This window comes from Corvus hawaiiensis, chromosome 4, assembly GCF_020740725.1.
Source record: "Corvus hawaiiensis isolate bCorHaw1 chromosome 4, bCorHaw1.pri.cur, whole genome shotgun sequence".
Classification (NCBI taxonomy): domain Eukaryota; kingdom Metazoa; phylum Chordata; class Aves; order Passeriformes; family Corvidae; genus Corvus; species Corvus hawaiiensis.
Window position 1 is genome coordinate 73,953,938 of NC_063216.1, and position 12,459 is coordinate 73,966,396.

General features: G+C 40.7%; 1 protein-coding gene across 2 annotated transcripts; it reads left to right on the forward strand.

The window, feature by feature from the left end:
* The first annotated feature begins 10 nt into the window (after window positions 1–10).
* On the forward strand, window positions 11–11,994 carry NUDT5 (nudix hydrolase 5). 2 transcript variants are annotated; one of them, XM_048302734.1, is made up of 10 exons: window positions 11–160; window positions 4,668–4,756; window positions 6,790–6,857; window positions 7,658–7,710; window positions 8,363–8,470; window positions 9,027–9,122; window positions 10,110–10,211; window positions 10,612–10,620; window positions 11,336–11,389; window positions 11,655–11,994. In XM_048302734.1, exons 2-10 carry the CDS (start codon window positions 4,694–4,696, stop codon window positions 11,762–11,764), a joined length of 663 nt encoding a protein of 220 aa, XP_048158691.1. In that variant the 5' UTR covers window positions 11–160; window positions 4,668–4,693; the 3' UTR covers window positions 11,765–11,994. The 2 variants fall into 2 exon arrangements, with proteins under 2 accessions (XP_048158691.1, XP_048158690.1); XM_048302733.1 differs by having other exon boundaries at window positions 11–140.
* The last annotated feature ends 465 nt before the right edge of the window (window positions 11,995–12,459 follow it).

Genomic DNA, 12,459 nt, shown 5'->3' on the forward strand with positions numbered 1-12,459 from the left:
CCCGCCCCCGGCCCGCTCCGCCCCCGCCGCCTCAGCGCTGCCGGGTGCTGGACCCGCTCGGCGGCAGCGTCCCGGAGCCTTCGGCAGCGCTGCCTTCGCTCTGCTCTGCCCTGCCCCGCCCCGAGCCAAGGAATAACTGAGTAACGTGTTATCCTTTCAGGTTCTGCTGTCTTCCCTGTGCCTGCGTGTTTCCTGCATGGAGCTGTTTCATAGACTCACAGAATGTTAAGGGGTTGGAAGGGACCTTAGAGATCATCCAGTTTCAATCACCCCCCTGCCATGGGCGGGGGCACCTCCCACGAGACCAGGTCGCTCACGGCTTTATCCAGCCTGGCTTTGAACGCTGCCAGGGTTGGGGCATCCACAGCTCCCTGGGCAACCTGTTCTAGTGTCTCACCACCCTCACAGTAAAGAATTTCTTCCTAATATCTAACCTAAATTTCTCCTCTTTTCAATTTGACCCATTACTCCTTGTTCTATCACTACAGTTCTGATGAACAGTCCCTCTACAGCTTCCCTGTAGCCCCTTCATTTACTGGAAGGTGCTCGGAGGTGTCCATGCAACCTTCTCCAATTTTCTCAGCCTGTCTTTGTAGGGGAGGTGCTCCAGTCCCCTTATCAACTTGGTGGCCTCCTCTGGACTTGCTCCAGCAGTTCCATGTCCTTGTTATGTTGGGACACGGAACCGCGCAGAGTGCTCCAGGTGGGCTCTCACAGGGGCAGGGGAGAGGGGCACAATCTTTGGATGCAGCCCAGGACCCCTTTGGCTTTCTGGGCTGTGAGCGCACATTGTCAGCTTAAGTTTTTCATCAACCACTATTTCATTTTGTGTAGTCCCAAGTCAAGCATTAACAGAGTATCGTGAGGGTTTTTTTAAGCCCCGTGATTCAGCTGTTGTGTCTGTGGCTGCGTGTCCCTTGCATGGTGGTGTTTCCATACGATGTTTCCTTGTGTACTCTCATATCTGCAGTTTGGGGATGTCTCCTCCAGCCTTGTAACACCTCAGCTGTTGGGAAGTTTGATAACAACATGGAGCTGCCTCTAACCCTCTTCTGGTTATGCGAGATAATCCTTGTTGTTGCTTGCTCTGCAGTTATTTGTTCATATTTTATTTGGCACTCGGTGTGTCATCCATGCTTCTAAATACCATGATAAAAATGAAACGTTTTCCACTTACTTTTCTTCCTCCCATCAACTTAATTGCTAAGTAATTGATATTGTTTCTAGAATCATAGCACTAAAGTGCAAGTAACAAGTTTGAAGTGCCTTAGGAGTTTTTAATGATGTTTATCTTCAGTGTACCTTTCTCAGAGTGCTGTTGGTTAAATCGTGCTTAAAATGTTGCTAGTGTCTCTTTTGCACATTCTTTATGAGAAAACCTGTATTTTGTTTGACCTTGGGCTTGCCATGAGACCCTGTTGCTGAGCTTCCATTGAATCTGTTTGCTGTCAGCTGGAATGTGTGTTTGGATCAGAGAATTTCTTCTGAAAAGTGATTTAGAAAAGCTAATCGATTTATCTAAGTATTAATATGAAAGTATAGTTCTGATATCTTGGCTTCTCTCTTAAGCTGATTCACAGACCTCAGTTGGCTTAAAATTTTAACTCCTGTGAAGGATAATTTGGAAACTATAGAATGGCTGGGTGCTGCCTTGAAAGGAAGCCACTCAATAAAGGAAAAAACAATGGGAATAAAGTTACATGTTTCATAAATGGCATGGCCTTTTCAGGACAGAATTTGACCCCAGTATGAAATAAATGGAAGAAGTAGCATCATTTGCCAGCAGCACCCTGTAATACTGGGCACAAAAACTCTCAAAGTAGAAAACATTTATTTTTCCCCATAATTGATAGTTTGAGTGCTGTTGATTTGTGTTAAGGCAGCTGATAAATGTGGGCACTTTGACATATTCTTAAGATTGTATTTATAACTATTAAAAATGTCTGTTCTTAAGAGCTCATGTAATTCTAAGTCAGGTAGCCGGGTTCCCAGGCTGCTGTATCAGCTGCATTGAATTTTTAACTCAAATGAACTCATATTTATATGCAGAGGGAATTTTATGAGATAGAAGAACCTTCCTGTTAGAGGGCTGGAAGACACGGCATGTTCTGAAAGCTAAATAGGCCTTTAGAAACCTAACATTTTAGTGTTAAATTTAATTTTCAGTTGCAGCTAATTTTGTTTATGAACAAAAGATGTTGTCATCCTTGACAGCATGACTAACGTGAGATGCCAGAATTGCAGTCTTCATTTAACCAAATGGTATTTCAGCTTTCTAACAGCAGAAATTCTCACTTCTATACAGCCAGCTAAATCTGAGCAAAAATGCTGTTTTGGTGGAACTTTAAAAAATGTCACTATACGTAGAGTTACTGCACCCACTTGTGGAGGAGATCCAAACTACAGAAGCCGGGCTAGATCAGTGTTCCCCTCTCTTTGAGGTGTTCTCCCATTTTAGGTTTTAGTGATAATTCAAACCACTGAAACTGTATATTTTTTTCGTTATTTTAAGTAGTAAGTTACCCCTCAATTTCTCAGAAGAGAGCAAGGTGTGGTGAAAATAGCTTCTGCCATGAGATGCGGTTCTAGTGTGTTTTTTTCGTGGTACAACTGTGGTAGTCCACATTTGAGAAAGATACACTGATAGTTGTGCAGAAGGATTAGTGTGATCAATGGAACAGGATTTCCTGTGAGGGGAGAGTAAAAGAAGAAGATTTAGCCCAATCCAAAAGAACTTCAACAAGGCTGTGGTTTGCTCTCTACTCCTTTGATATATTTATATTGACGATGCAAAAGGCTATAATTCTTTCCTAATGTAGGAGGTGAATTTGTTGTAGCTGGGTATGTAAGGTTTTAATGTTTTTAAAGACATCACACAGAGCCTCCTGTGACTGTTTCTCCTGGGCTGTGCTTCTTTTGCATGTTTGGTGGAAAGCTTGATCTTGTATTTGAGAGTCACAGCATGAGACCATGGCCATTGTCCAGATAAAACTCTTCAATCCTAAGAGAAGGGACTTCCAAACATTGGAACAGCTAACTGAACTGAAGTGGGATAGAAACTGGAACATAAGCAAGTGAGGTTCCTGAGCAGTTTTTCATACAAATAGCTGTAAGGTAAATAATAAACCTATGTAGTTTTGACAAGGACCTTCATTGTTTTAAGAGAATATTATAGAACATATTTTTGAAGGAATGGACTGTGGTTTCACAGGTCAGGGTTTCTTTTCAAGACTTATGTTACATAAAACCGATCTGCACGTTTGACCTCTATGATCTACTTCATCCAAAAACACTTAAGAAAGAGCCTGCCCTGTGTACAGACGGAGGAAATGGTTTCATGTACTTTAGTTTTACTCCTGCTAATAAACAGAAGTATATCGGCCTACCTGTTCCTTTTAACTACTTGGTGGAAATAAATGTCAATCCAGTGTGTATGAAAGCTGATTGTTGCTCTTTCGTGTTTCACAAATGTGCAGCAGATGCTACCGTAAAAGGATAAAGATGAAGTAAAAAATGAAAGTGCTAAAATTGGGCTTGACAGAGAATGTCTTCACACACTGTGGTACTGTTCATTGCTAGAGACCACAGAGAGCCTGATTAATCCATAGTTGAGGTCATGGAAAGATTCCTTTTGATTTTATGGAAAGTTTATGACCATCAATGCTATGGATGATCGAGATCTTTAATATTATCTCATCTCTCCTGGTGTTTAAACTGGTTTGTTTCTTTTCATTGGCTTTTGCTTATGATTCATGGTGATTTTCAGGACTTCAGGATTAAGTTAATATCGGAGATGATTTCCCTGGTATAAGTTTCTGTGCTGAAAGTGCCCCATAGTTCCGCAGTGACACAGGGTCAGTCTCTAATACATTTTTTTTTTCTGCTGCCTGCTGTGCCTTTAGGCTGGAACTGGATGGAGGGAGTGGATAATCTCACTTTCCTGGAGATGCAGGCTGAGGCACTGGGCTGCAGGTGCAGAGCCTTGCTTTGGGCATATTTTACTGAAAATGCTGCCTTTTGCATGGTATTGGGCGCATCATTCCCAGTAAGAGACTGATACGCTGTGGTCACACCAGCCCCACATGCTGCATAGACTTGGAACACACGTGTAGTTTTTTGACCTTGTTTTTTAGTGGAAGGACTGAGTCATTTATGTGTTTATTTGTGATGTAAGGTGGAGGTAGGTTCTAGTTGTGATTCTTAATAGCAGATAGTTTTTACCGCTGAAGTTCTCTTAGTATAAGGTTTTTTCCCCACTTTCACAGTGGAGTGCATAGTCCTGTTGTCCAGACACTGTTGACAGAGCATTTCACCCAGATCAGAATGAAACAATTTGACTGAAATGGATGAATTGTCTGTATGTGTGTTTGATACTTGAATTTTCTGTTAAGAAAAGTGTCTTCAGCCAGCACAGCTACTTGATAGCTGATAGGACTATTAAAACCATGCAAGTCAGGGATTTGACCCAAATTTACATTTCTCCTTTGAATTATTTGACTCTGAAATCATTGGGTGGAGCTGAAAACATGAATTGAACTTGCCATCACAAGCCCCTGACTTTCTCCAGCAAGCTATATTTGTTAAGTTACAGTGCAGGAATGAACCTTTTAACTTTACACTGAAAGCAAATATTGATTGTGTTTCATATATATCTGGACTTTGCACAGGAGGGGAAAGCCTAACATTCCTGAAAATGGCAGCTGAGACATCCACAGAAGTTACAAAAACAGCTAAACAATTCGTCCTTAAGGAAGAGGTACAGCATGCTTGGGTTTGACATGTTTTGTTGTTAAGTAACAATTATTGTGAGTTTGTGGGTGCAGAGTACAAAATGCTGTAGAGGCTGTATGTTCATAAAAACCTACTCAACAGACAGAGCACTTCTTCCTGATTGTCAGAGAGTTTAAAAGATGTGACGTTCCTCTTTATTGAAATAACTATACAGGTTGTCAATGAGGAGAGAGAAATCTTATTATTAAGATTATTATGAATTATTTTAGTATAAAATTATTTTAAGCTGCTTTTCTTTTTTCGGATTTTTCATCTGTTTCTTGTATTGTCTGTTCAGGAGGTTTTTCCATGTTCAGAAATAATGCTGGTATCTCTGAGAGACTTTACAAATTGGTGGGTTATGAAACTCAGCAACAGTTTTCTATTTCAAACAGCTTTCTGTTTCTTTAAGATGGTAAACCACTAAGGGTTGCTTTAACATTTAGGATTGTACCACCTTTTATGTTTCCTGGAAGGATTTGAATTTAGATAATCGCCGTTTCAAAGACATCAGTAAGGAAGTAGTAAGAATAATATCAGTCCTAAGGAAGGATTCTGGAGGTACTTCATTCTTATTAGAAGCACTTTCACCCTACACTGCCTGTATTTGTTTCTGTTCCCTTTTAAGTGAATTCTTAGTAGTTAATCTTTGGTGTTGAGGCAGGTTTGGCAGTGTGCCCCTCTTGTTATAACACAAATGTGGTTTCTTTTATTTGTTCTTCATGGAGTGAACACAGTCTTGTAATTTCTTCCAGTTTCAAGGCACAAGGAAAGAAGAGATTTGTTTGGATTATATCTGTTCTCGTGGACATTTTTTAAATATGAATATTTCACAAGCATGAAGGATTTAATTTTTGTAAATTTTTTGGGTTTTCTATTAAGAGCACGGGTTTTTGCATCAGCATTTTCATTTTATCCTATTTTTTGCTTGGTTTTGCTTGAGTTTTTTATGGGTTTGTTTGGTTTGTTGTTGGTTGGGGTTTTTTTTAATGTTTCTTAGTTATCCTCTTTTAAAACAATGTACTCTTTGGTATCACTGGAAGTTTATAATTAGATCTTGCATATATGAAGCTATTTATTTTTTTCAATCATTTTGTGGGCTTAATACAGAGAAGTGTTTACCCTCTCTCTGCCAGTGGCTCTTATATCAGAAGTGGTTCTGTAACTGCAGTAACTGTGTGGTCTGATGCTGGAATACTTTCCATGAAAAGTGGGAGCTGATCTTACTTGATTCTTCCTTTTTCTGGGAAGGCACATTCATACTGTTGTGAGCAGATATTCTTTACCCATCAAAGTAATAATAAAAATAACTCATTTTAAAACAAGTTACAATAAAAGAAGCAAACTGCAGGGCTAATATCTAGGGATTTTTCTCTTTTAAATTAATTACATAAAAGATGAGGAAACATCATAGGGAATATAAACTCATTTAGCTCAGAAAAGAGATTTGGCCATAGTGTTAATGCCAAGCGCTCTCTCAGCAGCTCTCAGAATCCTGAAGGGGCAGGTATGTACCACTCTCACAGCTGCAGAAAACAGCAGTTACACGAGGCCACAGTCTGAGGGCAGGGCAAGAAAAGTTTCAGGGTAGTTTGGTTTTCAGTCTTGCATGCTCAGCCTTTGGGCTGTGCTCTCTGCTGATGGGGCACTCGTGGGCACCAGTGCAGTTAAAGTCTGTGCAGCCCAGAGACCCTTATGGAGCTGATGTATTACCCTTGCAAAATCCTACTTAGAAAATGAAGACGTTCCAGTACGTAAAATCCCACTGAATTCATCAAAACTTGGTTATTAAACTCATGTTAAGAAAAGTTACTGTCTTGGGGTTATTTTTTTATTCATATTCAAGAATTTAGAGTAAATTTTTTTTCTGTATTAGCAACAGGAATGCTGTTGCACATTCTTGGGTGTGTTGTGATGCTGAAATTTTGTCTTCAAAAGGATCTAAAAATAGTTGTGTTCTTTCTCCCAAATCTTTGGATTAATTTTATCATGTATTTAACAAAGAGTTCTTTATTTTAGGTAATCGTAGAAAGACAATGGTTGAAGCTTGCAGAAACAACTTATACAGATCCCTTTGGGAAAACCAGGTAATTGCCTCTCTGGTGTTCCAGATTCCCAATTGTACAGACTGGCCCCAGGCTAGAGAACATGAGCATTACAAACCCATCACTCCACACAAGATGAGAGTTATTCATTGTGAGGTTCCTTTGGAGTTCCTGCTGTTCAGGAGAAAGAGATTTACTCCAGCAGATGTGCAAGCATTTGGATTGAATTTGGCTCCTAAATCCTCCTGGGCATGTTGGACCCTGGATTGTCTTGCATTTCCAGTTCTTTGGAAAGATGCTACACAGAAGGATGTTCTAGCTGTGCAACTACTCCGTGACAATCAGAGAGTCCATCCTGTGGCTTTTCTGGTTCTTCATTAAGGGTTCTTTTTTCCCTGTTGGTGGTGCTGGACCTTGCATATTATTGACAAATTAATGTCCTCTTGTGTGTTATTATTTCTGTCCAATTCTTTTGTACTCTTTAGTTTTGCTGTGTTTATGTAGGATTATGTACACGGCTTTAGTTCCCTCCCCTTAATGTGTTAGATTCTGTACTGATTGTTTTCTCTAGTGCCTCCCAGTTCATCAGCAAAGTATCCTCTTACAATTAGCAAGATTGGATCTTTTGTGTAACTAAAATTAACTATTTCCTCTCTCCTTCCTTAAGTAGGCAAAAGAAAATTATGCTACAGACGTTTTATAGTGCCACTGTATGACAGGGCCTGCCTAAGGCTGGTTGCTTACAAGACCTCACTGTGTGATGGTACCTTTTGCTTTTAATGAAAGTAGCAAGGGTAGAAGATGATTTAGGTATTCATTTGTTCTTTTCTCTGTTTAAACAGAACTTGGGAAACTGTAAAGCGTACTGGCAACAAAAAAGGAGTTACAGCTGATGGTAAGACACTGGTGGCTTTTTTTGTTTGCATTTTTGCCCTGTAAAAGCGCTTCTGATAAGCTGACAGTTCAGATTTAGAGTTGGTCTGTTCCTGAATGAATGAGGCTGTAGAACAGGTAGTTTGGCAGAGCTGGCTATACCCCTGAGCTAATGAAATGCTAGCTTAAGTGCTGAAGAACCAGAACCTTACTGGTGGGAGTGCTTTCCCAAGATCATTGTGTTCACTTTAAAATGATGGAGCACTTCCAAAGATATCATGGGTACCCTGACATGGAGTAGCTCACAAACTGGTGATTGGGTCTCCTGTTAGGGGTCAAGGGGTCAAGGGGCTCTTTGGGACATGATTTACACATGGAAGGAGTATAGTAGAGAGTTCCCTACAGAGCCTTCCAAACAGTTTCTGCAGGCAGGAGAGCCCTTGCCTGAGGCTCAGTCTTCCTTGGTATGTGTGCCTCTCACATGTGGGGAGCTTTGAAGATCTCTCACCATGCATGGTATAAAGAGCTTAAATTCATCATTCAGGATTCTGGAGCAGGCATCTAAACATTGCTCAGAGTAGCAGTGTGTGGGTTCCTTTCCAGATCTCGTACTAAAATCTCACTTTCTGCTACACTCACATTCCATGTCCTTGTGTCTCCCATCGCTGCTGTAGGTGTAGCAGTGATAGCAGTGCTACAGAGAACCCTGCACTACGACTGCATTGTGCTGGTGAAACAGTTCAGGCCCCCAATCAATGGCTACTGCTTGGAATTTCCTGCAGGTACATGGCTGAAACATTGGGATGAGTCACATATGGTTCAGTGTGTTTAAATGTGCTTGGAGTGTCAATCTTTATATGTTTTATAGGTTATATGTATTTTATAGGTTAGACTTGATGATCTCCAAGGTCTTCTCCAACTTAGTTGGTTCTGTGATCTTAATGAAGCTCTAGCTGGAAAACCATGCTGAGCTCCATGTGTTATTCCAAAATAGAAATATTTGATAAGGAAAAAAACCAAAATAAGCTTGTTTTAGCAGATTGGAGAAAATTCCCTCCACTTCTCCTTTCTCTAAGAGTCAAAGCATTTGGCTTCTTTCCCTCATGAGAATATTAATGCCATTTTTGGGGAAGGCAAATATGTGTAGATAATCAGTTAAGGATGTGGGCAGCAGCATAATGAATCCAGGGACTGGAATCCTTCCTAACATTTATCCCTCTGTAAAGACAGAGTAGTGAGGATGTTTCCCCTCTTCCATAAAGCTTGATTAATCTTGGGATGGGTACTGCAGTTAAGTGAGAGGCTTTTAATTGTTTTTGTGTATTATGTATCTCCCAGGCCTTATTGAGGAAAACGAGTCAGCAGAAAGTGCTGCACTTCGAGAGCTGAAGGAAGAAACTGGCTATAAAGGGGAAGTCATTGAATGTACTCCAGGTCTTTTGCTTTTATTTATTTTTTCCCACCAAAGCTAATTCTGTCTTGGTGGCTACTCTAAATGTCTAAAACGCTCTAAACCAAAGGGAAAATCCAAGCAGCAAAGCCTATGCAGATTAGCAGGGTAGCATCTCATGGCTGTAAAAGTGAAACTTCAGTCCTTGATGTGCGTCAGTTGCTGAACTTCTGTCTGAAGTAAAAGTTTGATGTCTGTAGGGAGGAAAATGCTATTAATTAAGGTCCTTTACACAAAACCCAATTATTCAAGCTGTGATTTGGCATTTTAGTGTAAAGGTCTAAATTGCTGGACTTCTGTAAACAGCATCTGTGAACTTAGAAAAAAATAGCTGCCTGATGCAGAGGTCACCCTCCTGTCAGCTGTGGGGAGGTGACTGTGCTTGGGTTCTCCAGCTGGAAAGAAGAAAGGAGAGTAATTGGAGTAAATTCAGAGATCCTTTGGAACATGGTTGTTCCAATCCCATGCTTCCAACATAAGATAAAATGGCAATAAAGAAGGCAAAATGAGGATCATAAATCAAACTTGAGAAGGTAGGTGAGGCAACTTAGGTGGGATTTCAAGGAAATGTCATTGCAGTTGAGACTTGTCTCTCAGCTACTGGGTACAACTGCATGCTGGGGATTGAGAGAGGCTGGAGACAGGTGATGGCAAAATTAGACCCCAACAGACTGAGGAAGTCTGTAAGGGGTAGTTTACAGTAAATCTTGAGTCTGTGGAATAGAAAGTAAACTTGGCTGCTGAAGACTAGTGTTACCAGGGGTCTGTAAAAAAGCTCAGTTACAGACACATTACTTCTAAGAACATGTGAAAACAAAGTTTTTGCTACTCTTACAGCATGAATGTCTGCCAAATATATATTCTTCTATTGTATCAGATACATTTCTGTGAAAGCTTTTGATAAAATGTCAAGGTGCCTGACTCCTGCTTTGAAAATGAACCTCTCCTCTCTCAAATGTACTTGTTGGCAGCTCTGTGCTTGGACCCAGGTGTGTCAAACAGCACCACACACATAGTGAGTGTCATCATTAATGGAGATGAGGCTGAGAACACGAGACCTAAGCAAAACCTTGGTGAGTTTTGTACCATTTATTTGAAAATTTTGAGAAGATAACAAAACAATAGGTTTAAAACAATTAACCCCACCACTGCATCTCTTCTGGCCTAGCTGATTTGGATGCTGCACATCCTTCCAATCAATATCCTGCAGTCTAGATGAGCAGAGTGTGTCTCTGCTGAATTCACTGGAGAAGCCCAGATGTGAAGTGTCAGCTGTGGCACACTCAGAATAAAACATTTTGGTGCCAAATTTCAGTGAGGGCCATAAGCACTTGTGAACCTAGATACTGCTCTCAGTTGTAGCTTCACTCCAGAAGTAATTAGTGTCAATCACAGTCAGTCAGCCATCAAATGCTTTTTAACTGTAAATTCTAGTGTATTTCAATCCCTTATTACATCTTTTTTCACTTGCAGATGATGGAGGTATGTAATGTGACTGTGTTCCCATTGACAATAAGGTCAAGTGTGATCTTCGTATGGCAAGTTTTACTTAGAAAAAGTCAGTTAAAACTGGTTTTTATTTGTGCTTGGGTAATCTCTTGACCCTAATCAAATGTGCCTGAGGTTGACTTTGGCCTAGATGCAAATTCCTGTGGGGCATGATTGCGTCAATTATCTTTCCAAGTATTGCACCTATAGCACCAGTATTACAGGAAATTCAAATTAATGAACCCCCAACAGCTATAGGTCAAGCCCCAAAGACAAATAATTCAGAGAGACAGGGGAGGGGTAGGCCAATGTTAATTCATCATGAACAAACCCTTTGAGATGGTTTGGTCTTGAAATGCATCTCCAATCCATTCCAAGAGAAGCCAAACAAAAGTCTCCTTCAACAGTGTATTTTCCATTCTCAAAAGGGAGGTTTCTGCTTTTAGGATTCTAATCCTTCGTAGCTGTCAGCTACTTTTTTCTCAACTATTTCCCAGCTTCTTTCTGCCAAACATGTGTTTTAATGAACCCAGTCACTGCCTTCCCCCATTTAATTGACTTTTTTTTGATAAGGCTTACAAGTTTTGGATGGTGATGAGCATTAAATCAGTTTCTTTCCCCTTCTAAAATGCAAGAAACAGAACACAGAGGTGAATTTCTCTACTGTTCACTAATTTAAGGGTATGTAAATCTTTTTCTTCTCTCCTAGAATTTGTCGAAGTTGTTTCACTCCCAAAGAATGACCTGCTTCAAAGGATTGATGGTAAGAGCTTTCTGACACATTAAATGCACTAACTTGAGCTTCAGGAATCCCTTTCCTTCTCAGGGCTCCTCGTGGTATTTCACATCCTGGAATACTGTATGTTAAGCAAAAAGCTTTGAGAGACCTGGCCAGGTATGAGAGTGAGTCATAGCAGTAGGTGTTTGCAGTGTCTAGAACACTACTTATCTTCATTTTAGCAAGGACTTACATTTCTGTAAAGGTGAGGTTTTAAGAGCATCTCATATTTTTTTTCTTTTATTTTCAGAACTAGTAGCAGAGGAACATCTGGCAGTAGATGCCAGGGTTTATACTTACGCATTGGCTCTGAAGCGTGCAGCAGAAAAACCGCTCCAAGTTCCTTTTATGAAGTTCTAGAACTGGACAATGAGAAATTCAGTTGAAAACTGCCCCAAGTTGGGTGATTTAGAAGTACAACTGTTCTTGTAATCAAGGTCCTTTGCTTTACTTGTAGAGCACAAAAAAGCATTTGTGGAATGGTTCTGATCTTTTTATTTGGAATTATGTAACTGACAAAAAGCATTTCTTCTAACTGCTCTATCAAGCCTTGACAGAATATCCATAATAAAAATACTGTTTAATTTTCAGAATGGCTTGTTTCTCACTAGACTCCTCTCTGCACTTACAATTCAATATATAAGAAAGAGGCTTAGTTAACTGTGGTTGGTGTTGTTACCACCATGGTTCCAAAGGAGCGCAGATGGCAGAACAAGCACAGGTTTCTCTCACTCACACAGCATTCAACTCCGAACACCTGGAGAGGGGAGAGCTCATGGTGGTCTGCAACTTCCTCATGATGGGGAGCAGACGGGCTGGCAGATCTCTTCTGTCTGGTGACCAGTGATAGGACCTGTGGGAGTAGCCTGAAGTTGTGTCAGGGGAGGTTTAGGTTGGATATCAGGAAAAGATTCTTCACCCGCAGGGTGGTTGGGCACTGGAACAGCTCCCCAGGGCAGTGGTCGCATCACTGAGCCTGACAGAGTTCAAGAGGTGTTTGGACAATGCTCTCAGGTGAATGGTGTGACTCTTGGGGTGTCCTGCACAGGGCCAGG

Bases quoted from the DNA above. Each gene is read 5' to 3' on its own strand.
- NUDT5 (XM_048302734.1), top strand. From the start codon at position 4,694: ATGGCAGCTGAGACATCCACAGAAGTTACAAAAACAGCTAAACAATTC. The intron at 7,711-8,362 runs GTAAGACACTGG...TCGCTGCTGTAG, and splicing joins AAAAGGAGTTACAGCTGATG to GTGTAGCAGTGATAGCAGTG. The intron at 8,471-9,026 runs GTACATGGCTGA...TGTATCTCCCAG, and splicing joins CTGCTTGGAATTTCCTGCAG to GCCTTATTGAGGAAAACGAG.